We start from the raw sequence: 27765 nt of genomic DNA, 5'->3' as shown, positions 1-27765 counted from the left end.
GTTTGGATCAAGTGTAAGGGGCTGCCCCAGCAACACCCCTGACATCCCAGGGATTTGGATACCTCTCTCCATGGCCTTGGACTATAGAAGGGAGATTATCTGGATGTGGCAATGGGTTGGGGGTTTCCTGTCCCCCAAGGCCAGGTCTGCTGCTGGTCTGGGGTCCCTGGTGTGTGAGGGCATGTGATTTTACCTACCCACAGCCCCCTACTCCATCCTTTCCTTCCAACCAGGGTTCCTCCTTCCCCTCCTAATGAATTTTCAGATAAATTCACCCCTCTTTTGCCACACCATGCCAGGGAGGAAAGCCAGGTGGTTGCAGAGCAGCTAGGAACCAGCTCCCCTCTCTAAAACCCCCACATTTTCCCACCCTTCAGGGCAGGTGCCTCTGTGGGGTCCCCTGGGTGCTTTGTGGAGGGTGCTGAGGAGTGAGGGGACACAGATGGCAGCACCTGGAGCAGCTGTGCAGCTGCTTCGGGCCAAGCACCAGCTCCAGCCCACTCTGCTGTTTCTCCTTGCTCCCCTTTCTGCAAGGGTGGAGGGCAGGGCCTCAGTGGGTGCCCACGGAGGGGACAGTCCTGCAGCAGCCCCGCCTGCCCACGCCAGGCTATAAGGGAGGAGGAAGAGGATGCTCCAAACACCAGACCAGAGCACTGAGGGCAGCCAGAGCCTGAGAAGTGGGTGAGTGTGGGCATGGTATAGAGCCAGGGGGTGAGGGGTGGAGGGTGAGAAGGTCCAAATGGGCTCTTTGCCCTGGGGACCTGGATCTCAGTGCATGGCTGTCCCTTCTCCCTGTGTCTCCCCCACATCTGGGTGCTGGCAAAGGGCTTGCTGGTCCCTGAGGAGCAGGGCTGCAGGCAGTCCCAGCCCCTTCCCAGTGCTGGGAGGTCAAGCCCCTTCTAACTCAGTTTGGGGTGAGAATTTTTCCAAGGGAGTCCAATCTTCCTGAAGGACCCCCCTTGGCCACGCTGTGGAAGGGAGCAGGGAGATCAGCTGGTACCATCCCGTGTCCTCCCTGCTCTGCTCTGGGGATGTGGGAGGCAGGATGTGACCCCCAGGAGGTGCGGGAATGATCCTGAGGCAAAACCCAGCACCAGTGAGTGCATCCCTGCATCCCTCTTCTGCAGGAGCCCTGGGGAGCCTGTCCCTGCTGCCTGCCCCATCCCAACCCACTCACCAGAGCAGAGGCAGCTCTTCCAGATGGTGAAGGCAGTTCCTCCTTATACCAAAGTTTTCAGCTTTTCATTCCCCTCCCTTTTTATTTTTCTGTCTTCTTGGTTTCCAAAACAAAAGTGCAGTGTCCCCATGGAGCGGAGGAGCCGGGGTTGCTCTGGTACAAACCCTGCCCCAGCTCACAGGGAAACTGCTCCAGAATAATAATCAGTGCTGAGAAAGTCCCGACACATTCCCCTTCACTGAGCTTTGTTTGCTCTGATTTATGACCACCCCAAGCCAAAACTTTGGGGCTCTCCCTTCCTGGGCAGGCGGGCTTGGCACAAACCCCATTTCCGGAGCTGGAATGGCCCTGCACCATTCCTGGGATGCAGGATGTGTCCCCGGGGCAAGGTGCTGCAGGTTGCTCGGGCATCCTGTGCTCAGCAGGACGTGTCTGAACAGGCAGAAATCAGAGGTGTTTCCTCTCCCTGCTGCCAAACCACTCGTGAAACGAGTGTGCCCGGTCTCAGAGATGCTGAGTCAGGCAGTGATGTGGGTGAGTGGGGGGGTGGGTGGGGGATTTTGAAGATAAAGGGAGGGAATTTGCCCAGCAAAGAGCAGCAGGTGCAGCATTGTGCTTGGGCTGGGCCCTTTCGGGAACTGTGGTTGCCTTCCTGTAAATGCTCTGATGAAGAGGGAACTGCTGGAGCCTCTCCAGACAGGCGCCCAGCCCCGCACACCCCGAGGGGAACACCGCTTGCACAAGCACAGCCTGCCCGGGGGGTGCAGGCAGGCTCAGGCAAACAAATGATGGTTGTCAGGCAGCCAAACGATGGTTGTCAGACACCTTTGCTCTTCACCACGATGCCGACAACACCAGCCAAGGTCCTGCCCTGGCTCCGAGCCACGTCCTGGGGCTTTGCTGGCCCCTTCGCTGTGCTTGCAGGACCAGGGTGCTGAGCACGTCCCTGAGGAAACCACATCCCGCTGGGGAAGGGGCTGGGTGAGGAGTTTTTCCCGGCACCTTTCCTGCTTGTAAAAGCAGGAGCAGGATTGTGCTGACTCGGCTCGGTTGCTCAGGACAGGACTGGGAGGGTTCTGCCGTCTGCCTTCCCCGGCCAAGGGTCGGCTGGCATTGCCTCTTCGTGGAGCCCTGGGATTCCAAACCCAGCCCTGGGGAGGTGGGGACAGCCTTGAGCCCCCTCCCACGGCGGGATCCCCCCATCCCTCCTCCTGAGCTCTGGGCAGCCACGTCCTTCACCATCTCCTGTTGTTGCCTGACGTCCCCCTCCTCCTCGGCTGAAGGGTGAGAGGCACCGAATCGTCACATCAAGGTTTCCCACTTCCAGGAAAGAGGGCGGGGTGATGTAATTAGGGCCCATTAAGCATTAATTAGAGTGAGGCTGGGCGGTGGGGGATGCGTGCTGAGCAGTGCTGGTGGGTGTTTGGGGCCAGGCTGGTGGTGGCTCCTCTGTCCTGGCACTCGGGCAGGATGCCCTCCCTGGATGGGTGTCACGGTGCCACAGCTTGTCCTCCTGTCCCCAGACCTTTCCCCCTGTACTCTGCAGCTCCAGGAGGGATTTTGGATCAGTTGATTCCTCCCCACACCTGATGGGTCCCTTCCAATGCTTCCCCCGGCTTGCTGTCCCCAGCCTGGCAGAGGAGGTGACTGAGCCAGACAGATCCAAGCCCTGGTCCCACAGGACCACCTGGTGGCAGCAGCTCTGGCTGTCCCTGAACAGGAGGAGTGCCAGGAGCTTGTGTTTTAACTGGAGAGTTTGTCCCAGCAGCTCCACCGTGTGCTCTTCTACCAACTCAAGCTGCTGCCATCCCGGCTGGTTTGTTTGCTGCTTTAGTTTTGGCCTTTCCTTCTTGCTTCCTAGTTATCCATCTCCTAGGTAATGTTTGTGCTGCCCAGAATGTCCCAGCCCTGGCAGAACCCTCACCCCTGGCAGAACCTCAGCCCTCAGCACCCAGCTGGACCGTGACTGTCCCAGGGCCACCTCAGTTACACCAGGGAAGGTTTCATGGCTGAATGCTGCAGCATCCTTGTGCCCAGTAAGAGCCAGACTGGTGTTCAGAGCAGGTCTTGGGGACATCCTGAACCCTTTTCCTTCTGTTTTGGCAGCGCCATGGCTCAACCCAAGGGCACAGTGATCCTTGCCTACAGTGGTGGCCTTGACACCTCCTGCATCCTGGTGTGGCTGAAGGAGCAGGGCTACAATGTCATCACCTACCTGGTGAGCCCAAGTAGACCTCAACCTCAGGAGCTGGGAGAGGTCACTGGGCCATGGGGCTGGGGATCTGGGGTGGGTGATGGGGGTCCTGGGATGGGTTTGGTCATGGTTGGTGACCAAGCTCTGGCTGGTTAACCATTGCCCAGGCTGAGTTTTCCTCAGACCTGCGTGGCACAGGCTGTCCCTGCCACCAAATGACTTTTCCCTAAAGAGGGCAGCACATGGGGGCAGAGCCAAGACCTTGGCAGGGGTGGGTGTGACCCTGAGGGATGGCACTTTGGGTGCCAACCTCCTTTCTGCCCATCCTGAGTGGCCTCAAGCCCAACCAGCACAGGCTCTGCTGTGCCTTGTATGGTGTCCCATACCAGGTATCGTGGTCTTTCAAACTCAGTCTTGGTTGTTTTTTTTTTTCCCCTTCTAGGCTAATATTGGTCAGAAGGAAGATTTTGAGGCAGCACGAAAGAAAGCACTGGCCCTGGGGGCCAAGAAGGTAACAGTGTCCCCTCCCTCTGGGTGCCCAGAGGGTTCTTGCCCTCCTGCTCCCTGCTCTGGGGCTGAGCCCCAGGGTCTCCCCCACCCCACAGCTCCAGGGAGAAGTCCTTTTTCCAGAAGTGTGGCACCAAAGCCTTTTAGCAGCATCCAGCAAAGGGGAGGTGAAGGGACCCTTCGCTACGCTGTCCTCAAAGCCCCCAGAGGAGCAGGATTTCCTCCTGCCACCCCCCCTCTGCTGATGGGGCTCCCTCTATCCTGGCAGGTTTTCATTGAGGACATCAGCAGGGAGTTTGTGGAGGATTTTATCTGGCCAGCAGTTCAGGCCAATGCTCTCTATGAGGACCGGTACCTGCTGGGCACAGCCCTGGCACGGCCCTGCATCGCCCAACACCTGGTGGAGACTGCCCGGAGGGAAGGAGCCCAGTACGTAGCCCACGGGGCCACTGGAAAGGTGAGGCAGAGGGGGATACAAGGGCACTGGAATGGGGATGGCATGGGGTGCTTGGGGAAGGCACCCAGTCAGCCCTTTGGCCAAGCTGTGGGTGCCCCGAGGGGTGAAGAGGGCATTTTGCGGGTGCTCCGCAGGGAAGTGTTTCGAAACTTCCTTCTTGTTTCTGGGATTTCAGGGCCTGGTTTTGGTTCCCTCTCTCTGACAGGAAGGTGGGGGTCACACACACACACCCAAACACCCTCCTCCCTGCTTTAGGCAGCAGCAGCTTTCCAAAAACTGCTCCAGACGTGGCTTGCTCCAGCCAGGAGCCGGTGGGGGCTGAGCCAGCACAGATCGGGGCATTGCAGGACACCCCGGACAGGGGCGACTGTCCCCATCCTCAGCTGTCTCCATACCTTTCCCTCTCCTCAGCTGTCCCCGTCCCTGTCCCCATCCTCATCTGTCCCCATCCCTGTCCCCATCCCCAGCTGTCCCCACCGCCGTCGGGCGCAGGGAGGACCCTTTGCCGCTAGAGGCAGCCAGAGACCGTGGGAAGGATGCTCGGGACCAGACTCTGCCAGGAGAGGGGGGAATGAATCCTCCACGGGCACCGTGGGCCAGCCCATGGCACGTCCAGCCTCTGCCCACCCTCTGCCCAGCCCGGGGAGGGGACATCTGGGACAGGATGACATTGTCCCCAGAGGCCAGAAGCCCAGCTGGTCGCAGCTTGGGTGCCGTGCATGCACCTAGGAGCTGCTGATTCCTCCTCCTCCTCCCATCCTGAGGGGACCTGAAGCATCAACTGTGCCTGTCTTGGCTCAGGCAAAGGCCAGGAGGCCACCTGGAGGGGTCTCAGTGCAAGGGGATGGGGTTTGGGGCTGTCACCACCTATGGCAGAGGACCCTGCTATGGAGGGGGACATGGGATGAAGCCAGGGGACACCCAAGAGCCACGTTAGCACTGAGGAGATGGGGCAGCTGTGGGGCTGGTTGGGGCTTCATGGTTGCAATAACTCTTGCTCCTGCTGTGCTGGCTTCCCTGCACCCCTTCCCCAGCACCCCCTCTTGGAAGCACCCACTCGAGGGTGCCCTGGGGTAATACCCCCCCACGCAGTGATGTCCCCCCAGCTTCTGGGTACCAGCAGCACCACCCAGCCCTGCTCACAGGGACACCCTGAGCTGCTCCCCAAGCCATTAAGCCACAGGCACAGGCAGGGACCAACCTCGGGTAACCCGACCCGGCTGCGGCGTCTTAAATGCGGGGCCATCTGCGGTGTCCCCACTGCCAGAGCAGATGGACTTGTTTGGGGCCTGGAAGGGAAATGAGTGCTTTGGTGGATGTACTTGCCTCTGTGTAATAGTCCTCGGGGATTTTCTAGCCTGGCTGTAAGTGTATCCTCCAAAAGGAGGAGGGGAGGGGGGGGGGGTGATCCTTACGCCCCCCGGTGCTGGTGGAAAAAAGGCTTTGGTGAGCTCTTTTCCCCTGGAGGTGCTAATAACTCCCAGGCTTGCTCCTCACCCCTCCCTGACTATGTGGCCTCATTAGTGGGACCTCATCAGCATGGGCTAATTAAGATAAAGGATGGTTCAGAGCTATTTAATTATGAGCTTCTGCATCCCCCTGGATGCTTTGGTTCTTCTGCCCCCCTCGCTCTCTTACTCCCTGTCTTCTCTGTTGCCTGCAGAGGGAAAAATACCCAGATATGGGTTTCTACTCCTTCTGGTTTTGAGAATGTCAGCCCAGGGGGCATCAGGGATCCTGGGTGACCCCAGAGTCAGCTGAGTGACTGAGCTGCATCGGGGGAAGGTGATGACTTGGTGCCTGATTCTATCAGAAGCAGCAGGAAAAGACAGTTTTGGGGTTAAACCAGCCATGGAGATGGGATCAGGCTTGAGTCCATGGGACAAACCCAGCCCAGGTCCTACCACCCATCACCCATCTGGGGGAGCAGAGGGGATCCGTTGATCCTCAAGCCTTTTTTTTCCAGTGCAAATAGCCAGAAATCCCATCCCAGTGTTGTTACTGGGAGAACAGGCATCCCCTCCCTCCTGCACAGAGTCCAGCCTGTGAAGTCCCTGGTGCCACCAGCCAGAAATCCCTCCTGGATCTCACAGGGATTTGCCCTGCTCAGCCAAGGGTCTCCCACTGGGAGACTTTTCCCACGGAGTGGTTTGTCCCACGTGTTGCCCGGAGCTGACACCCTGAGCTGCATCTCCTTTAGCTCCCACCTGGGGGATTTCGGTCCCATCCCTGCACAGGGAAAGCAGCCAGGAGCAGGGAAAACCAGGAGGTCCTGGATCACCCTGCTGCAGGGTGAGTCCTCAGCATCTCCTCTTCGTCTTTCAGGGCAACGACCAGGTTCGGTTCGAGCTCACCTTCTATGCCCTCTGTCCTAACATCAAGGTAAAGCACCTAAAATTGTCCCTTGGAGCCCAGCTGGTGGGGAATTTTAACACCCAGCCTCACTTTACCAAGCTGCCAGCTGCACCCAGCCACGTTTTGGCATCTGAGGGGGCTGTAATGATCCTTAATTGACCTATTTTTACCCCAAACGCTCTGAGGCCACAGAGGAAACAGTAACAAGGCAGCTGTGGGATAATCAATGCTTCATCTAGTGCCTTGTTAGGGTCAGGGGTTTGGGTTACTCCACCCTTGAGTAGGGAGATTAAATTTCAACTGCGGGACCAGCACCCTCTGGGTCCCAGTTCCCCTGGCCTGCCCTGACCCATCTCCCATGGGGAGCCTTGGGGAGGTCCCAAGGGGCAAAAAAAGGGCTGGGGGGGATGGGGAGAGGTTGTAAGGGGGCTGGGGGCTTCTCATCTCAAGCTCCTACCTTCCTACCAGGTCATTGCACCGTGGAGACTGCCAGAGTTTTACCAACGCTTCCCTGGGCGCTGTGAGCTGATGGATTATGCCAAGGTAGGAGCTGGCTTGGAGCAGCCCTGGGATGCTCAAGGTGGCCATGGGATGCTCAGGGTGGCTATGGGATGCTCAGGGTGGCTATGGGATGCTCAAGGATCTTCCAGAATCCCCAGAGCACTCTGACTTGGGGGGTGACAGCAGGAAGCCCTGCACAACATCCCTGTAGCACCATGCTGGAGCCTTCTAGTTTGGGTTGGTTTTTTTTCCCCTCTCTATATATTTTTTTCCCCTTCTGTTGCTTTTTTTTGTTTGGTCTTTTTGGGTTTTTTTTTTTGCTTTTTTTGGGTTGTTTTTTTTTCTCCTTCCTTTCTAAAAGCACCATAATTACCTGGCTATTAAGGGTAACCCACTTTCCAAGGAAGCAGGTCCCAGCTCTCTGACTCGTGCAGCAGACAAAGCACACACGTTTGCCTTTGTTGTCCCTTCCTTTTTTTTTTTTTTTTTTTTTTTTTTTTTTTTTTTTGAAGTACAAGTTGCAATAAAACATATTAGAAGTTTTGCATCAGGTTTTTATGTTCCCACCAGGGTACCTTTCTTTTTTCCCCGACTTCATGGAAATGCTTGACAACTCAGCTCAATCAATCAAAAGGGAAAAGGCAGCTCTGTGCATAAACCAGAAAATTGCTTCAGTTTTTAAATAGCTGCCGTCGAAGCTGCCTGAGTAATCTCTGGGAAGGCTCTGAGGTGTGGAGCTGGAGGGTGAGGAGCCCTCCGAGCCCATTAGGGCTGCCAAGAGCAGCGTGTTGAGGATTGTGTTTGCCATCTGCTGTTGTATTATGAAGGGGAGAGTTTACGAGAGCTTTCCATATGTTGTCAAACAAGTTGTCAAATAGGGGAGTTATTAAGAGCACCACGGGTTTATTATATGGAAAGTGGAACATGTGTTTTGGGGTTGGGGGCTTGGTTTTGTTTGTTTGTTTGGAGGGGAAGGGGAGTGAAAGGGGTTTGAGACCCCATTCAAAGAGGAAAGGTTGAGGGTTTGTAGTGCCTCTTGCTCTCTGGTTTGTTCAGTGCTGCTAAAAAAAAGGGGTTTCCCCTTCTTTTTAATGCTCAGGAGAGGGAAACAGCTTGGTCAGGTCCTTTTGGTGCCTGGGGGTTCTCATCTCAGTGCTTGGGAGTTAGAACATTTGGGGCTTGGTTGCTGCTGGGGGAAAGAGGGCTCCATGCTGATAGGAGCAGGGTCTGGAGCTGTCCCTCAGCTCTTCCCCCAGGATTATTCTGGGAGAGGTTGGGAGGCCCCTGCAGCTCCATCCATCCAAGGGATGGGATAGGGAGTGGCATCTCCCCTCTCTTTCCTGGAGAAGCCAGGCAATCCTCAGCACTTGCACCCAGGGGTTTGCCCTCCCAGCAAGCTCAAGCTCGTGCCATGAAGTCCATGTGAAGTTCTGGTGTGCCCTGCCTGTGGGCAGGAGAGAGCAGCCTGGCTCAAGGAGGTGAAGGCTGCCCACTGTCCCCTTCCAAAACCTGGGACTGAGCTCCTGGAGTGTCCCAGGCTGGGAATGTGCAGTGTGGGACCAGTAAACCATGAGCCTGGGGCAGCATAGCCCTAGGAGTGAGGCTGAGTGAGTCCCTCTGCAGCATCGGGAGGTGTCTCAGGACCTTGCTTCTGTCCCAGGTGATGGCTTGAGGACCACGATTTAACAACCACAAACATTTCCTCCCCATTTTCCCGGCAAACACGGAGCCTCTGCTCCTGGCCGAGCCCTTGGCTGATGTCCCCACTGTGGTGACACTGAGCTGGCAGTGCCACCCGGAGGTGTGTGGGCTGTACAGACACACCGAGGCACCCTGGCAACCCCGCAGCTTTGCTTCCTGGCTCTCCCTGCCCATCCCAGAGCCAGGAACGGTGCTGGCAGGGTGGGTGATGTCCCCACGGCTCGGGTTGGCAGCTCGCCGCCGTCTCCTCTCCCGCTAATTCCCTCCCCCCCGGTATTCGCCTCGTCTTCACAGGCAATTTCCCCCATTGAAATGTCAGGGGATAATTGAACACGGCGCTGACCTTGTTAGGGAGCTGGGCTCGGCGCCGGGGAGCAGCCGGTGCGGGGCTGAGTGTCCCCCAGCGCGGCGTGCGTGGGGGATGTCACCCGTGTGCCACCTGTCTGCATCCCCACGCAGGTGCAGGAGGTGGCAGGGATGGGTGCCTTGTCCCTCTGGTCCTCTGGAGGCTGGAGGGCACCCTGTGGTTTCGGGGATTTCTGTCCCCCTCTCACCTCCCCTTGGTGAGGAGCCAGCCCAGGGGGCTTGGAAAAAGCACAAAAATGTCCGTGTCAGCATCTCCATCCGTGGGGTGTTCTGGGGTTCTCTCTCTGCTCCAGGCAGGGCTGTTCTTCTCCCCGCAGCACCGTGACCCTGATGCCCCCATCGAGGTGACCCTCATGGTAGAAGGTGTCACCTGTGCTGTGGGTTGTACCTTTGAGCTTTCAGGGCTGACCCAGGCAGGAGCCAGGGCTGGGGTGGGTCTGGCTTTTCCCCCCCATGGGCTGGCTCAGCTCTGCTCCTGTTTCTTGGCAGAAACACGGGATCCCGGTGCCTGTGACACCCCAGATGCCCTGGAGCATGGATGAAAACCTCATGCACATCAGGTAAGAGGCTGGGCAGCCGTGGAGCTCCTGTGGGAGCTTTGGATGCCAACATCCCTAATCCTGCATCACCAGCACAACCCTACCCATCTCCAGCATCCCAGGCTGCCCCACCACATGCTGGCCAAGAGTAACCCCAAAACTTGCAGCCTCCCTTTCTGCCCCGTTGTCCATATCCCACGTGGCAGCACCCATCTCCTGAGGCTCTTCCAAGCCTGGTGCTCCTTGAAGGATTGCTGTTAAAAGCTCCTGGAGATCCATAACATATTTACACCCCTCCACACGTGGTGGTGAGAGTTGAGGAGGAGGAGGTGGGTGAGGGTGGTTTGGGTGTGTTTTGAGGTTGCAGGTGCTGCAGTGACTTCTCTCTCCTTCCCTGCCCACCGCAGCTACGAAGCCGGGATCCTGGAGAACCCCAAGGTAATCCATCACAGCAGCCACAAGGCTGAGGGCATCTCGTGTCTTTGCAGCCTAATTGGAAATTTCATGGTGGGCCCTGTGTGGTGGGGAGGCCCTGCTGCCTCCCCCAGCCCCTCCGCCCCCCCCCAGCACGTTGATTGCCACCTAATGAATAGGGGAAGGACCGTTTCAGGGTGACACCAAAGGGGACAATATCACGGGGCAGCAATAAAAGAGCAATTAGACAGATGAGGTGCTGGTGGGATGGTGAGGGCTGGTGGTGGGTGACAGAGGTCCAGGGGGTCCCTGCCCGTGCCTATGGCTGGCCCAGCCCCTCCTTGCTTTCTTATCCCCACCATCCATGGAGAAAGGGGGTAAAACCTCCCCTTTGTAGGGGGTGGTGCTTGGGTGGGCACCCATGGGACCACCAGCTCCTGGGGGGCTCTGGTGTGTTGCTCTGGATCTGGCCACTTCCCAACAAGTTCTGGTGGTCCTGTTGCCTTGCCGGCTCCTGCTGATGCTCCAGCAGGTCCTGAGGCTCTGCAGCTACTTAAACTAATCCATCAGTGCTAATTAGACAACCCGGGGAGAGGAGGGGGAGCAGGGAAGAGGAGCCTGCAGGAGCCCCGCAGGCCAGGGCCGGGCTGGCGCGTGCCTTGGGTTGGGGGTGTGAGGAAGAAGATGGAGAAGGGGGTCCCAATCCCCAATGGTCCCTTCCAGAAGGGTGTCTGTGGGTGGGATTTTGCAGGGTCGGGCCTTCAGGGGGTCTTCTCCTCCAGGAGATGGCACTGGGATGGGTTTTCAGGCCTCTAAGCTGGATATAGGAAGGGACAGACCCGGGGCACCCATCCTTGAGGATGCTCCCGGTCCCCGGGTTCTGCCAAACCCCCCCTACTCCCCAAAGCCAGCTCGAAAAATTTAGCAGAGAGCAGAGCAGTGACCCCATCCCTGAGCATCCTCCACTCCACCAGCACCTGGAGGTGGCTCCGTGTCACCACTGTCCCTTTCCCTGACCGGGGGAAGCAGTCAGTGCCAGGCAGCAGAGCAGGACCTGGGGTGCCAGGCACTGCGGGTTCCCCTCCCCAAAGCCCCGGGACCTGCCAAACACAGGGATTTGAAAGCAGATGGTTGAGCTATTTTCTGCCTCTGTGAGGCCCGATTGAAGGGCAATGAGGCAGCTAATGTGGAGAAAGATAGAAATTTACTTGCTTTAACTTCATATGGCACTCTGAAAGAGTTCATTCAGTCCCGGGCACAACAATATCAGCCGGATGAATAAACCATTTGCGGCATCGATAGCTCTGCATCATGGTTTACTTCATGGACCATTTGCTTCCAATTTCTTCTCTTCTTGCCCCGTTTTTCTTGCTTCTTTCTTCCCCCCTCCTTCTTTCCACGCACTCTTCCTTCCCCCCCCCAATCTCCTTTTTTTTTTTTTTTTTTTTCCCCCTTTTTTTTTCCCCCCCTCTCTCTCCTTTAAAGATGACATTGCAGGACGAGCCCCCCTGCGGGGAGGGATAAATAGGAGGCATTGATACACTGCAACAAACTATTTGTCATTTGAACTGTGCTTTTAGGAGAGAGAATAAAAAGAGGACAGGCTCGCACCGTAATGATGGAATGCAAGCCAAATGTCACTTTTATTTCTATTTAGTTATTTTATTTAATAGAGGTTTTCATAGTTGGCTCGGAAAATTGGAAACTACCCGACTTTGACTTCCAATGTTTAGTAAAGAGTTTTTAATACTTTCCGGTATATTTTTTTTTTTTTTTTTTCCTCCCGCCCCTTTCAGCTTTCCTTTTGAACTCCAAGTTTTTCATCATCTCTGGCGGGTTTGTCTAGTTAATAAGTGTGATCAGGGCTAGGAAAGGCCAAACGATGTAAAATTGAAATCTGCAGCCCGTGTAATCCGTGCGTGTGCGTGCGGGGGGCAGCACCCCTTGGGTAAAAGGAGGGAAAGGAGCAAAAAAATGAGATAAAAACGGGAACCTGAGGGTGGGGTTGCTGGAGCGGGTGTGGCTGGATTCCTAGGATTTGGCTGTGGTTGCTGCTGGGATGGGCATCCCCGAGGTTTGGGGTGTGGTGAAGGGGGGGCAGCACCTTGGGTGCTGGCTGTGATTGGGTTTTGCTATGGATTAAACATTAAAAAAGAAGAGGAATTTTTCACTGAAAGGTTTATTTCTCCTCTTGAAAAAGTCTGGAATGAAAGCTATTGCAGGGAAATTAATTTTCCCCTAAAAAAAAAAAAAAAAAAAAAATCAAGCAATTTGCTTGATTGTTTTTATTTTTACTTGCTCTCTACCTTGTCATTTTTTTTTACTTCCTGGAAGACAGGAGACTGGAGGAAAAATGAGCAGGAGAAAAAAGTTGTGCTTCCAAAAAGGAGAGGAGAAGCAGGGAGGAAGGCTGCAGGCAGGGCCTGGCTCCCAAGGATTTCCGGAGCTCCAGCTCCCACCAGCCAGGTTTTTTGTGGAAATTCCAGTTTACCACCAGTTAAAACATTTGCAGAAGCAGCTCAGCTGGGAGAAACTGCACCTGAGCTGATTCCGTGGGGGTTTTGGGTTATTTGGGCTCCTCAGCTGAAGGCTCCTTTGCCACATACTTTCTCAGCTCTGTAGTTTGCTTTCTCAGCACTGAGCTTTCCGCTGTGTTGCACATCCCCTGGGTGCTCTGTGCCTCAGTTTCCCTCCCCTTCTCCTCCTGGAGCTGGGTGGGGAGGGGGGGGGGTTCCTTTAGAGAGAGGATTTTGCATAAGTTGGTCTGAAAGTGTTTTGGGGCCAGTGCACACACAGCCGTGTCGTGCGTGAGTGCCGAGGGCACACATGAAATTGCAAAGCATTTCATTTGCTTTCTGGGATGGAAAGCTTTTTTTTTTATTATTATTTATTTTTATTTATTTTTTTTTTCCCCCCCCTTATTCTGGCACACGCTTCAATTGCAGCAATTCACTGTCAGCCCCCCCAGCATTGCTGGCCCAGCTCTGATAAGATGCCTCTTTCCTATAAATCTAGGGAAAAAGAAAAAAAAAACAAAAAACCAAACCACCAACAAACCAAACCCACAACCCGCAATATACATAAAGGTTGATGTGCTCTGAAATGGGTTTTTTGCTTTCTTCCTCTATTTTCTCCCATGTGTATTAACCCCGGGGACACCACCAGCGAGCCGGTGGGCAGCAGCACCTGCTGGGGTCAGGAATCCTCATCAATTTTTTCAGTGGGTGCTGAATCAGGCACCCAGCCCTGGGGTGGGGACCCTGCTGGCACCCCCCCTGCCACCCACTGCCACCCGCTCCCTCTCCCCCTGCCTCACTTGCCTCTCCCCAGCCAGCCCATCTCCAGCTGGGGGGGCGTAGGAGGAAAAGATGAGATCAAGTTGAGGGGAAAAATTGCCTGATTTTTCCAACCCCTTTGTTCCTGGGGTCCTGCTGAGCGTGGGTGCTGGGCCGTGCCAGCCCCAGGCTTTGGGGTGAGTGAGGGGTGCACGTTGGGGTTGGCGGTGCCAATGCTACAGACTTTCCCTCTGATTTTTTTTTTTTTTTTCCTCTCCTCCCTGCAGAATCAGGCCCCTCCTGGGCTCTACACCAAGACCTGTGATCCAGCCACCTCTCCCAACACCCCGGACGTGCTGGAAATTAAATTTGAGCAGGGTAAGGGCACCCTCGAGCCTCTGTCCCTCGTGTCTGGACCCAATCCCTGGCCAGGACCAGGGGACACAAGGATCGTGCCTGGGGTGAGGGCAGACAGGGTTTGGGTAAATCTAGGGGGGCTTGGTGGGACCCCCCCCTATGAGAGTGGAAAGGGGTTTGAGCCCCCACCCCAGCTGCTGAAATGCAACAGGGTCCCTCTGGTGCAGGGTGGCACAGAGGTGGCCTTGGGGACACTCAGGTGGCCTTGAGCAGTGTCACAGCTGGGATGGTGCTCCAGCAGGATTTGGCCATCCAGCAGTGCTCTTGGTGTTGCAGGAAGGACACCCCATCCCTAGGGACCCAGCCTTGGAGCTGTCACCCAGAAAAGAGCCACAGGGCCACCACCAGCCATCCCAATGCCACCAACCAGCCACCAGTTCAGAGGGGACACCCCCTCCCCACCGCCAGCATCCCTGCTCCGTGATAATCATCCCCCTGGCAAGGAACAGCCCCCCCCCCCTCCCCGCGGCCCATTCAGCCCCTAGTTAATTTATTTGAAGTTTTAATCTAATTATTAACTATTTTAAAGGCTAAGCAGCTTTCCCCAACAACAGCCCCGACAACGTCGGCTCTCTGCCGAGAGGACCCCGGCCAATGCCCCGGCGGAGGATGCGAATAGAAAGAGCCGGGGAGGGGGGGGGGGGAAAGGGGGGGGAGAGAGGGAGCCCGGGCCGAGCAGCAGCTTAAGGTTCATTATTGCCGCGAGTTACATTTAATAGCAATTTACAACTGAGTTTATAAACCCCTGGAAATAGGGGGTTTAGGGGGGATGGCAGCGGGGGGGGGGGGCTGTGTGTGTGGATGGGTGAAAGGGGGGGGGGGGGAGCTGACAGCCCCCATCGCCTCCGTAATAAAGACTAGAAAGGGAGGCATTGAGGCTGATTGGCAACTGATAGTGCGTTAAATGGTAATGAGGAGGGCAGATGGAGGGGGGATTAGCCTCCAACTCCGCACCGCTTTTCTTTGTGGGCCCCGCAGCCCCCTTGTCAGCTTCCTAATACATTTATTGCTCATTTCACACCGCTAAAGAAAAATGCCTCTTTCTATTCAGCATCCTTCCCCCTCCGCACACACTCTTCCCCCCCCCCCCCCCCCCACCTCCTTTCCCCTGCCCAACGCCCTTAAAAAAAAAAAAAAAAAAAAAAAGGGAAAAATAGAAAGGCAAAATAAAAGAAGGTGCAATAATTAATTCATGGCAGGGAGCACCCCCGCCGCGGGGTGCGTGTGCGTGCGTGTGCGAGCAGCCGTGCCCCGGTGTGGGGGTCCCCCCCTCCGACACCCCCCATGCTGGCAGGGAAGGGGGGGGGACGACACATTTGTCATCCCATTCCCCCCCCCCATGGCAGGGGCTGGTGGGACAGAAGGTTCTGTGCCGTAAGACAATTGCCGAGCGTGAAATTCAATTAGTTAAGGGCCTGGTTGCAATTTCACAGCCCCTAAAAAAAGGGAGAGGGAGAAGAGAGGGGACAGGCAGGGGGGTGGTAGGGAGGTGGGGACGTTTTTATGGCCTTATTTATTTATTTATTTCGCTTCTCTCCCGAGGTGGGTTCCCCCCCGGGCACCAGCTTGGCTATGGCTTTTTAAGAAGTTATTTAGAGTTCATATCTGTCACATCTATTTAACGCCCTCGGGGTGATGTTCCGGGGGGGGGGGGATTTCTGACGCCGGCTGATCCTGCCCCGTCCTCCCTCTCCCCGCCTCCGCAGGTGTCCCCGTGAAGGTCACCAATGCCGGGGATGGAGCCTCTCATTGCTCGGCCCTGGAGCTCTTCACCTACCTGAATGACATCGCGTGAGTGTCACCTTGTCCCCTGCCACCTCTGCCACCTGCCCGCCGGCTGGCAGCAGGGATGGGGACGGAGTCCTCGGGGCCCTCAAGGTGGGGTGGAAGCAGGGTGCTCACAGCAGGCTCATCCCCTTCAGCCCAGGGGTGGTGGTTTTTTCCTTGCCCTGCCCACTCGTGGGGCTCAGTGTCTCTTTTGGGTGGAGAGTTGGCTTTTTTTGGGGCGTGGATGCTGCCTGGATCCATCGCTCTTTCTCACACCCCCCCTTCCACCCTAGCAGCAGCTCCTTTGGGGGTGGCTGCCCCATGCCACCCCATGCCCAGTTTCTGCTGCTGCCAGGGCAGAGCCATCCTCAGGAAATCACCCAAAAGCAGGGCAGCACCCACTAGGGCACCCACTCCCCCCATGCCCACTGCCACCCAATCTCCTTTGTGCCTCCCTTCCGGCACTGAATGAGAATGAACTTTTCCACGTAGTTGGCTTTTTAAATGTTAATTAAGTGGTTTTAAAATGACTGTGGCCACCGAGAATACAGTCGTGACGTGGCCTTTCCCCTTGCCTGGCTTGGTTTTTGGTGGCCTGTGACTACTGGCCCCAGCTGTGAGCAACGATGGAGGAGGCTGGTGGCACAGCAAAGGGTGACAAAATCCATCTCCTTGTCACTCGCCCTGCTTGGGGGTCACTCCTGCTGGTCACCACTGCTGCTCAGGAGCCAGCCAAGCTGTCATTTGGGGTTTGTCCTCCCCCTCTGCCCCACCTCTGTCCTGCTCTGGGGCTGCTGAACCTCCCTCTCTCCCTTCTCCTCCCGGGCAGGGGCAAGCACGGCGTCGGGCGCATCGACATCGTGGAGAACCGGTTCGTGGGGATGAAGTCCAGAGGTGAGCAGTCACCTGCCAGAGATGCCACCCCTGCCCTAAAACCTGCAAAAAAAACCCCCAAAACCCAACCAAACAAAAAAACCCAAGCAAACCAACAAACCGAAACAAAAAACCACAAAACCCCAAAGCCAACCAAACAAAAAAACCACCAAGGAAAAGCCCTAGTGGGATAGAGGGGGTGTTCTGGCTCAGGTGACACCAGCAGCTAGAGGTGTCATCCCTGCCCTAAAACCTGCAAAAAAAAAACCCAAAAACCCAACCAAACAAAAACCCCTAACCAAACCAACAAACCGAAACAAAAAACCCCAAAACCCCAAAACCAACCAAACAAAAAAACCACCAAGGAAAAGCCCTAGTGGGATAGAGGGGGTGTTCTGGCTCAGGTGACACCAGCAGCCAGAGGTGCCATCCCTGCCCTAAAACCTGCAAAAAAAAAACCCCAAATTCCAACCAAACAAAAACCCCTAACCAAACCAACAAACTGAAACAAAAACCCCCAAAACCAATCAAACAAAAAAACCACCAAGGAAAAGCCCTAGTGGGATAGAGGGGGTGTTCTGGCTCAGGTGACACCAGCAGCTAGAGGTGCCATCCCTGCCCTAAAACCTGCAAAAAAAAAACCCCAAAAACCCAACCAAACAAAAACCCCTAACCAAACCAACAAACCGAAACAAAAAAACCACAAAAACCCAAAACCAACCAAACAAAAAAACCACAAAGGAAAAGCCCTAGTGGGACAGAGGGAGTGTTCTGGCTCAGGTGACACCAGCAGCCAGAGGTGTCATCCCTGCCCTAAAAACTGCAAAAAAAAAAACCCCAAAACCCAACCAAACAAAAACCCCTAACCAAACCAACAAACCGAAACAAAAAAACACAAAACCCCAAAACCAACCAACCAAAAAAACCACCAAGGAAAAGCCCTAGTGGGACAGAGGGGGTGTTCTGGCTCAGGTGACACCAGCAGCCCACGACTGCTCCCTCCCCATCAGCGTTTGACTGAGATGTCCCTGTGACAGGGACAGCTCTCTGGCCACTGTTTGCATCAGCTCTGGGGTCCCAGTGCCACCAGAGACCACGGGTCTTGGGTGAGACCTGTCCCCAGCAGGAAAAATACCAAGCTGTGGGCTCGGTGGGAGGATGCTCAGGGGTGGCTGCAGGTTCTGAAAGACAGGTACAAAGTGAAGGAGGCTGATGGAAGTCACTGAGGGGTTTTTCTTAAGCCAATTCTTTGATTTATTTATGTATTTTTGAGGCTGAGACTCTTAGGTATTGATAATCCATTAGGATCAGCTACACTGGAAATCTCTGGAGGCAGAGAGCTGCCCCATGGAAAAGTAAGTAACAAGAGGGCTCATTTCCTATATCCTTGCCCCCACTTTTTTTTTTTTTTAGATCTTGTTAATAGCTGATTAGATGCTCCCCTTCTTTAAACTTGTTCTGCTGCAGGGCACCAGCAAATATTTTGTATAAGATTGAGCCCATGGTCTCCCTCCCCACCACAGGGCACCAACCCGTTTGCAAGAGCACCAATTACAAGAGGGTAGAAACAAAACCCTAAATCATTTGATTGGCATTTAAATAACCAAATTAAAACCCAAAGAAGGAAGGGGAAAAAAAAAAACCAACCCAAAACCCAACCCCAAACCACACACACCAGCCCGTGGCATTTGCATGCAGGATGCTGAGTAATTTGTCACAATCTATTTTATTTATTTTTTTTTTAAGAGCTGCTGACACGCTCTAGTGACCCCTCCAGCATTTAATAATTTCTCTAAACCCCATTTATCTGTCATTCCTGTCTCCTGGCTGACACTGCCAGGAGATCCCTGCCGGGGTTGTGTGCCAGCACCTGGGGGAGGATTGGGGCTTTCCAGGGACAGTGGGGTGGGTGCTGGAGGAACCAGACCTTGGCAGGGGGGGTTTCCCCCTTGAATTGAACAGATTTTCCTCTGGTTTTAATCCTGGGGATCAGCAGAAAGCTCTCCTAGAGATGCTCTGCAAGAGATGGAGAGGTGGGAGGGGAAAGGGCTGGTGTAGGAGGGGGTTGCTGATATCTCCACATCCCCCCGGGGGTTTTGGGGTGCAGGGCAACTTGGGGTGGCCCCACCAAGTGCTCTGCAGGAGCATTTTGGAGCCCACATGGGGTCAGGGTCAATGGAGCTCATGGGTGGGAGGAGATGGTCCCTTAAATCCCAGCTGTGTGTGTGGGGAGGGGGCTGTTTGGGGGCATCAGAGGGACCCATCGTCCCCAGGGACCTTGCTCTGCAGGGGAAACTGAGGCACAGGGAGTCAGCAGCCCAGCATGAGCCCTCTACGGCTGGGGAGGTGGCATCAAAGGCTCTGGCCAGGTGCCTCCGATCCTTCACCTCCCACCCCCGGCGAGTCGGGGGGGGAAAAAGAAAAACTCATTTGCATTGATTTTTACTAAGCTCCTAATTGAACTTCGTTAAGGCCTAATGGGTGAGGGGTGAGCCCAGCGTGCCTGCTCCAGCCTTTTAAGCCCTATTAACTCGATTTTGCCGTATTTGTTTTAGTGGGAGGAGGGTGAGGTAATTAGGGGGTGCCAGGGAACGGTGCTGCAACCGGGCCGGGGGGGAGGGGGCCAGGGCTGGGCCGGGGGCTCTCTGGGTTGTGAGCAGGAGCCCGGCCCTGTCTCTCCCTCCTTTTCCCGTCCTCATTATCAAATTATCTTTTTAACTCCGAAGGGGGGCTAATTAAGTGAAGTAAATGAAATCAGTGGGGAGGTGAGGGGGAAGGAGGGGAGGGCTGGGCTGCTGCCGAAAGAGCTCAGCGCTGCCCTCGGCTGGGGCTTTGCGGCTCCCTCCGTGCCTTGAGCAGATGGGAAGTGGAAAAACTCTTCCCGGCCACGCACCCACTCCAGGGTTCGGCCCCGGCACAGGTAGGAATTTGGGCAGCATCTTCCCCTGGGTAGCATCTCCCTCTTCCCTAGGGAAGCCACCGCGTCCCATCCTGTCCCCTTTGGAGTGACAGCCCGCACTCAGCCCCGCAAAATTGCTGGGATGGAGGTGAACTGACAGCCGAGGTTACAAATTAAAAAAAAAAAAAAACTAAAGCAGCGGCAGCTGCCTCTTTGGCTGCCCCCCACTATGTCCCCTCGTCGTTGTCGTGTCCCCCCCCTCCTTGGTAATTAGGGGGTGATTGAAGCTTCGCTGGGCAGCAGTGCTGACACCTCTGTCTTTTTCCTGTAAACACAGGGAGATGAAAATAGACACTTGGAGACGCTGCGAGTGTCACTTTGAAGGTGTCTCTTGTCTCCTCGGTGGCGAGGCTGGGAGCGTGGCTGTCAGTCCTTCTTCCCCCCCATTCTTCCCCCCCCAGGCTCTCCCACTCTGGTTCCCTGTTTTCCAGCATCAGGGGGAACAGGATGGGGGTCAAAACACAAACCTTTGGTCAGCCCCAATTGGCTTTAGTCCCTCCTAAAGGCAAGGAGAGGAAATATTAAATATTGATCGTGTTAGTGGTGGGCTTGGCTGCACTGGGATCAGCCCCTGCTCCCCTGTGCTGTGCCCCTGGGGATGGGGGGGTTTTGGTGTTAACTCTGCTGTCTCCTCTCTCAACCCTGTGGGGATGGGTTACACCCCATCCCCTGCCCCAGACACCAGGCTGCAGCATCACTGGGGGGGCAGAGAGGAGAGGGTGACAAAACCCCATCCCATGGCTGTAGGATGCTGAGATGGTAGGGATGAGGTTTGATGGAAGTGGCTTGGGCTGCCATAATAAATAAGGCTTTATAAATAAGGCTTATAAATAAGGTAAATAAGGCTGTCCATGGGACCCCCAGTCAACCTGTTGGAGCCTGTGTGGGTTTGAGCTCACCTGATAGCCCTGTGGCCCCTCATCATCCCCTCTTGGTGCTGGGGCTGCTCTGGGGGTACATCCCCTTTGGTGGGCACAGTTTCCTATGGGATTTTTTTGTGTGTCAGCAAAACCCAACATGCAGGTGCCTTTTGCCATTCCTATGCCACAGCCCAGGTGCCCAGCACTGGGACAGGACTGTCCCCACAGACTGGGATGTGTTCATGGAGCAGCCCTGGCCACGGGCAGGTGACAGCCATACCTGCTGGGTGTTCCCTGCTGGCCCAGCTCAGCATTTCTCTACCCCCATCCAACCTGGGGATGAGCCCTGCATGGCCACCTTCTTATTTAAACACCCAATAAATACATTATGTGGAAAATAAGCCCTGAGCAGCCGGAACAAAGGCAGCAGCTTGCTTGTGGCATTAGCCCCTATTGCCAAAAAAAATGACACATCCTCCATCTCCAAACCTCACGTCAGAGTGGGGCCAGGCAGGAAGGGCCTTAAAGGGGGCCCAAACGAGGTTGCCCCCCCCCAACCCCTGGGTAGCCCCATTGCTTCCCAGGGGCTGTGCAGGGCTGTTTCTCAGGAGGCAAGGGGAGAGGAGGATATTCCAGGCCCTGAGCTCTGTGCCTGTGCCCCGCGTCGTTCTGCTAATTACAGGTTTTCAGCTGCAGCCCGTTGGGCACGGATCAGTGGGGGGATCGGTTCCCAAACCCTGTCATTTAGCCTCCTCAGAGTGCCTCTTCAAAGAGGGGAATCTAGAAATTTTCTCCGCAAGGTGCGGAGTGGACTGTCTCGGCCCCAGCATGAATATAATGACAGATGCATTTTACAGCAAGCTGGGACTGAATGCACTCGACCACGGCTCCTTCTGTCAGCCAAGTCATTATTTTTTGTCATTTGCTGACAGTTTGGGTCTCATTTCGTTTCTCTCTCTTTTTCTCCTTTTCCCCCTGCCTGGAAAAATGGGTAGGTATCTATGAGACCCCAGCAGGGACGATCCTACACCAGGCACATTTAGACATCGAGACCTTCACCATGGACAGGGAAGTTCGGAAAATCAAGCAGGGACTCGCCTTGAAATTCTCTGAGCTGGTGTACAATGGTACGTATGGTCCCCCAGCCCTGCCCTGCCACCACAGCAGCATCCTCCCAGCCCTCCTCATCCTCCCAGCCTTCCTCATCCTCCTCCTCCTCTTCCCCTCTGGCCACCCGAGGCTGCAGGTCCTGTTGGTACCTCTGCTCGGGGCTGTAAAATTCAGGTGGGGATTTTGAGGCTGTTTTAGGGAGAAAGGTGGGTTTGTTTCTGCTGGGGGTGGCTTGCCCCATGCTCTGTTCTCATGCCAAAGAGATTCCATGGATCAGCCCTGATTCCATCCCTGAGCTAAGCTGTAGGAAGCAGGATTGGGCCAAAGTGGGGTAGGTGGGCTCAAAACCCCACTGCCCATCCCTGGGTCCCTCCTGCATGGCTCCAAACACAATGCTGTGTCCCCAATGTCCCCAGCACCCAGTTCTTCTTCTGTCCCCAGCCTTGTTCAGAGCTGAGGGTCCCTGGAGATTTTCTGCCCCTTGGCCAAACATTTTTATCTTTCACATGTCCTGAGGCCTCAGCCTCCCACTACGGTTTGTTTTTTTTTTTTTTTTTTTTTTTGCTGTGACAGAGGTAGCACTTTTCAGCTATTTTTTTCTCACCACAAGGGCTGGGATGATTCCCATGGGATCTTCCATTGGAATATCCCATGGAAATAATCTGACTTTGGGCAGCAGCAGGTGCAGCAGGACAGGGTCTTTTCCCTTGCAGTTTCTGGTGATTTGTGCTTGTCTGTGGCATCTTTCCCTCCAAGGACTTCCCCTCCTGCCCCTTCTTTGCCAACTGGCATTTAATGCCCATGTCCCTTTGCTGTTTAAGCCAAATTTTAGGGCCCCATGATGGTTTCTGGGGCTGCAGCAAGCTCTGTTATCCTTCCCTTCAATCACTGCCCCTGCCTTAATTCACTCTCTGGTGCTGTTCCTGCCTCAGGCACTTTTTATTCTGCTTCGTCCTGTTCTGCCTTTATTTTGACTTTTTTTTTTTTTTTTTAGTTTAAGCATGAACCTATTTCTTTATTCCTACCACTTGCTTGTGGCAAGCCACCAAATCAAAACTTTGGGAGCCACCATGATTTCTCTTCTCCCTCCTCATCTCTGCCAGGAAAATTCTGCTCTTTCCCTGCCCCAAGATGCTGAATCCCCAGGGATTTTCAGCATGGTCCTGGGCTCTCCTGCCAGCTCAGCCCAAATCCAAGGAAAATCCCCAGTGGGATGCAAACAGTCCCCAGCTTGGAAGCCAGGCTTTCAAGCTCCCTTTAACACCTCATTATTGCAATTTTTTGGAGAATTAGTGGTTATCTTCCCCCTCTCCCCATTGATCCCATTGTGGAGGGGGTGGCTTTGAAGCCAGGTCCCATCCTGGCAGGTACAGCCAGGTGCAGAAAAGCCATTGTCCCCCTGGCCCTGCTGTGGTCCCAAGGCAGGGAGGTCATTAAAGGGGATCATTTCCAGGGGGGGGTGTGGAGCTGGGCTGGGGAGTGAGGAGAGAGGGGGACAGAAATTTTTTCTCACACCTGGAGTTGTCAGAGCTGGGATTTAAGCATCTTGTGGCTAATTTAATGTGTCTTGGGTTTATCTTGAGGAGGATGCTCCAGCCCTGCAGCAATCCTGGTGTTTTGAAGAGTTGCTCTTGGGAGGGTGGTTATTTAAAAACAAACAAAAAACCCCAACAAACAAACAAAAAACCCCAAGAACCCCAAAAAACAAACCACCACAAAAAAAAAAACCCCAAAACCCAGCACAAAAAAAGACCACCACAACCCCCCCAAAAAAACCCCAACCAAGCAAAAAAACTCAAACAAAACAAAAACCAAAAAAAAACCCCAAAACAACCCCCCCCCAAAAAAAACCCACAAACAAACAAACAAACAAAAAGAGAGACAGGGGGGAACCAGGGGTCCCCAACCCCTCCATGGCTGTGTGGTGGTTTTGGGGGTAAGGGCTTTAGCCCAGTGCTTTGGAACAGATCCCAGGGACAAGGTTTCAGGATTCAGCCCTGCTCAGGGGCTGGCGAGGCCAAACTACAAAAGAAATTATTTGTTTCTTTAATGGCTTTGGCCCCTGAGCCCAGCTGGGAAGGGAAAGGTGAGAGGGCACCAGTATGGGAGAGATAAAACCTGGGGATGACCGGAGGGTGCTGAATGGGCTCTTTCTCTCTCCACCTCTATCTCCCTCTCCATCTCCCAGGCTTTATTCCAGGTCTCCCAGGGCTCCTTGGCTAATTACCCCTCTTAGGGACAGGGGGGGACACAGGGGAGGATGGCAATGCTGAGGGATGCTCCTGCAGGATGGGTTTTGGGGGGCCATGGTGTGACCACACATCCCCCCAACACCCAACCCAGCTTCAGCCCAGTGCAGGGTGTTGGGGGTTCTGGGGTTTGGGGGTCTGGGGGTCTGGAGAGAGGGCAGGAGGGGGAAGCACTTCCCATGAGCAGATGGAGCTCTGGGATCCCCATTTCTGGGTGGGTTTCCCTTCCCAGGGCTGCCTGGGGGACAAAGTGTTGCTTTGGGAGTTGAGTCCCCAGTTGGGATTGATATTTTGGGGTTGATCCTTGCCCTGCCCACCCCAGGGGGTGAACAGCTCATCCCCATCCCTAAATTCTGTGTCCCATCTGTCTGTCTCCACCTGACCCTCCCGAGATGCTGGGGTTTGAGTGACAGTTTCATAACAACTTCCCAAAGATCTAAATTACCCAGAGGAGCTGGAAGGAGAATGGCTCAGTGTTTCTTCTCCACCTGCTGGTTCCAGCCTCCTCTCCCAGGTGGGAACCCCAGGGCCACCAAGGGGAGGGGACACGTTTAGGGTCTCCATCCCTCAGAGCTGAACCCAGCACCTCCCTTCCCTCTCCCCCTTCTTCAATCCTATCCCTTCCCTTGAAAATTCCTCAGGGTCAGCCTTTTAGGAGGGGTGGAGACCACCCTAATGGGCACCCTAGGAGCCCCCCCTGTGTCCCTGCTGACACTGCCTTGTGCCCACAGGCTTCTGGCACAGCCCTGAGTGTGAATTCCTGAGGCAGTGCATCCAGAGCTCCCAGGAAAACGTGGAGGGCACCGTGAGACTCTCTGTCTTCAAGGGCCAGGTCTACATCCTGGGCAGGGAGTCCCCAAGGTCCCTGTACAATGAGGAGCTGGTGAGGTGAGTGGGGCTTGGGGTGGCAGTGAGTGTCCCATCCCATCTCATCCCTTTCCACCTCATTGCATCCTGCTCTGTCCCATCCCATCCTGTCCTGTCCCATCCCTGGTGTCACCACCCCCTCAGCCAAGTGCTCAGCCAAAGCACAAGCTATTTTTTTTTTCAATCCAATATTATTATTATTTTTTTTCCTCTGGCTTTTACCTCTTCTTAGAATTCCAGACTGGTTTGGAATGGAAGGGACCTTAAAGATGATCCCGTTCCATGGGCAGGGAGGCCTCCCACCAGCTCAGGTTTCTCCAAGCCCCATCCAACCTGGCCTTGAACAGGGATGTGGCAGCCACAGCTCCCCAGCTTCTTTTCTTCACGTTGTTTTCTCTCTCACTCACTCCCCTCCAGCCCTCCCTCAACCCCTTTCAATCTCTCTAAACACTTTATAAGCCATAAATACACCTGAATGAGTTTAGATCAGTCGGAGTAAATGTCAAATTATCTTCTCTCTTTCTCTTCTCTGCCTTTTTTCTCCCCCTTCCCTCCCCCTCAAAATCAACAGCTCCTAATAATCCACCCCAACCCTTCATTATGCTTCACACTCTCACTTGGAGAGATTAAAAATGAATAAAGTATATATTAAAAAAAAACAAAAAACAAAAAAAAACATAAAAAAAGAGGGAAGAAAAAAAAGGAGGATGGAGGGGGGTGGGACAGAGGCAAAAGAGAGAGGGAGAGAAAAGCAGGGGCACTTATTCTCCCTGCATCTCCAACCATTTTCCTTTTCTTTTTGATTTCTACATCGCTGGTTTGAAAGCCTTTGAGTGACGGCGTCACAGGAACCCGAGAGAAAGCTGTGAGAGGCAGAGCTGTGTGGAAATGCCTCTGCACAGTAGGTAGAAAGTAACGTAATTATAGAGCAGGTCAGAACCACTCGAATGAGCAAAAATAAAAGCACAGAGGTTTTTCTGTAGCCCGTCAGGGGAGGTAAAATCATTGTAAACTCCTTTTTTTTTTTTTTTTTTTTTTTTTCTTCCCTTCTTCTTTATTTCCTCCCCCTTCTTCCTTTCAGGTTTGTGGTTTCTGCGAAATGAGCCCTGGGTTTTTGGGGCTGTTGGAAAACTCGGGGTTGGGATTGGGTGGGTGATGCCTTTTTGGGGAGGGGGATGTGCTCACAAACCCCGTGGGTGCTGCAGTGTCCTGCGTGAGCACTGTCCCCTCCCTGGGACAATATCCCTGCCTGGCATGGGACAGGGATTTTATTCCGGGTCTCCCAGGACTCCTTGGCTAATTACCCCTCTTAGGGACAGGGGGGGACACAGGGGAGGACAGCCCTGCCCAGGGGATGCTCAGGGACAGGACGAGCATCCCTGCTTGGGGTGGGATGCAGGGAGGAAGGGGGATGGTGCACACGAAGGAAATTGGGTGTCTTTTGCAGGGATTGGGGACCAGCACTGGGGTGGCCCTGTGGCTCTGCTCCTCCCAAAGCCACTGGTCTCTTCTCTGGGGAGAAGGGGAGATGCCACCAGCCCCTGAGCCCCCCTGGGGACCCCCCCATCCTGGTGACAGTGCCTTTCTCTCTGCAGCATGAACGTGCAAGGGGACTACGAGCCCGCCGATGCCACCGGCTTCATCAACATCAACTCCCTCAGGTCTGTGGGATGGAGGAGGGACCCCCCCAAAGGGGGGCAAAAAAAAATTCCCCAGCACCCCTCAGGCTCTTCCCCCCCAAAGCACTGGGGTGTGACCCCCCCAGCACCAGCCCTGCCTAATCACAGCCTTCCCTGATGCTGCCAAGCTCCTTATTTTATTTATTTCCCCCCCCCCCCCCCCCCAAACTCCAGGGCTATAAACCACGCTGCATTTACATAATGGGCTCTTAATTTTTCCCCTGTCTGTTAACTGCTTTGTTCTTCCCCCAACAGCCATGTCCCCCCCCCACCCCTCTAAGATAAATTAATTACATTATCTCTTGGAGGAAAAAAAAAAAAAAAAAAAAAAAAAAGAACGAAAAAAAAAAAATAATTAAACTGTACGGACCTTAACAAACGCCTGCTCTTCACGCCCCCCTCATTCTGCTTCAATTAATTGAAAGGAAATGTGTTATTACTGTTAATTTACAATTAATTTTTTTTTTTTTTTTTTTAAATCTGGTTTCCAGGCTGAAGGAATATCATCGTCTCCAGAGCAAGGTCACCCTAAAGCAGGCTGAATAGCAATCAATCCCAGGCCCGGCCTCCTGCTCCCCTTTCTAATTCCTCTTAAGAACTGGCGCTAATTGTGGTGGTAATTTGTAATTGTAACTCCCGGAGTCACGGCAGAGGTGGTGCCTTTGTTACTGGCCAGCCAGAGAAATGCAATCGTTCGAAATACAGATTAAAATTTAAAAAAAAAATAAATAAAAAAAAAATTAAAAGGTGGTCGGCCAAGAGGAGAAATGAGGAAAAAAAATAAAACCTCAGCCACGCGCTGGGGTCCCCTCATTGAGATCCTGGGCTTTATTCCTGCCTTGTTTGTTTGCTCTGCTGTCCCCCAGCCAGGCTTTGTGACATCTGTAATGGATTAAGTGGCTCTGAAGGCCGTGGAGGGGGTGGTGGGTACCTTCTCGTGAAGGTGGGAAGGGGGGGGATGTTGCCACACACGGTGCTGGTCTGGTGGGGTGAGGTGGTGATGGGTTAAGAGGATTTGAGGCTTTTGATCTTAGTGTGTTTGGGAAGCAGGTTTGGGGGTGCTGAAAAAGGAGGTTTGGGGGTGCTGAAAAAGGAAAAAAAAAAAAAAACCAAACCAAGGGAAATGTTTTCTGAGGGTGGGGGCCGGGGGGTTTCTCACCCGTGGGTAGGTTGGGGGCTGAGGCTGCAGTGCTGGGCCAGGATGACAAGGGAGAGGTGCTCCCAAAAATGTATGGTGGAAGCAGGAGGAAAGAAAAAAAACCACTTTTTAACCTGTGCAAGGTTAAAGGATGGGGAAGGCCCCAGTTTGGGATGTGGGTGTCCCTATGTTGGGGCAGAGATGCTCTGCTGGGGCTGGCAGTGATGCCCCCACTATGGTGCACCCAGCCAGCACCATCCTGGGGGCTTTCCCACCCATTTGGGGAGCAAAAGGGAAGTTTTGGGGTTTGCCACCAAAAAGGGGAACAGTTTTTGCAATTCCCAGGGAGTGGTGGTGGTG

The 27765-nt window shown here is 54.3% G+C and overlaps 1 protein-coding gene across 4 annotated transcripts; it reads left to right on the top strand.

The window, feature by feature from the left end:
• The first annotated feature begins 544 nt into the window (after positions 1-544).
• Positions 545-27084, top strand: ASS1 (argininosuccinate synthase 1). 4 transcript variants are annotated; one of them, XM_071766027.1, is made up of 15 exons: positions 545-681; positions 3284-3395; positions 3814-3882; positions 4147-4335; positions 6661-6717; positions 7159-7233; positions 9748-9818; positions 10205-10235; positions 13774-13864; positions 15610-15694; positions 16500-16564; positions 21358-21489; positions 24453-24609; positions 26184-26249; positions 26759-27084. In XM_071766027.1, the coding sequence occupies exons 1-15, from the start codon at positions 629-631 to the stop codon at positions 26811-26813; spliced, it is 1308 nt and encodes a 435-aa protein (XP_071622128.1). In that variant the 5' UTR covers positions 545-628; the 3' UTR covers positions 26814-27084. The 4 variants fall into 4 exon arrangements, with proteins under 4 accessions (XP_071622128.1, XP_071622130.1, XP_071622131.1 ...); XM_071766029.1 differs by having other exon boundaries at positions 657-677; XM_071766030.1 differs by lacking the exon at positions 545-681 and adding an exon at positions 2259-2461.
• The last annotated feature ends 681 nt before the right edge of the window (positions 27085-27765 follow it).

Source organism: Heliangelus exortis, chromosome 22 (genome assembly GCF_036169615.1).
Source record: "Heliangelus exortis chromosome 22, bHelExo1.hap1, whole genome shotgun sequence".
In the NCBI taxonomy this organism is placed as follows: Eukaryota; Metazoa; Chordata; class Aves; order Apodiformes; family Trochilidae; genus Heliangelus; species Heliangelus exortis.
This window is presented reverse-complemented; position numbering and strand designations above follow the sequence as displayed.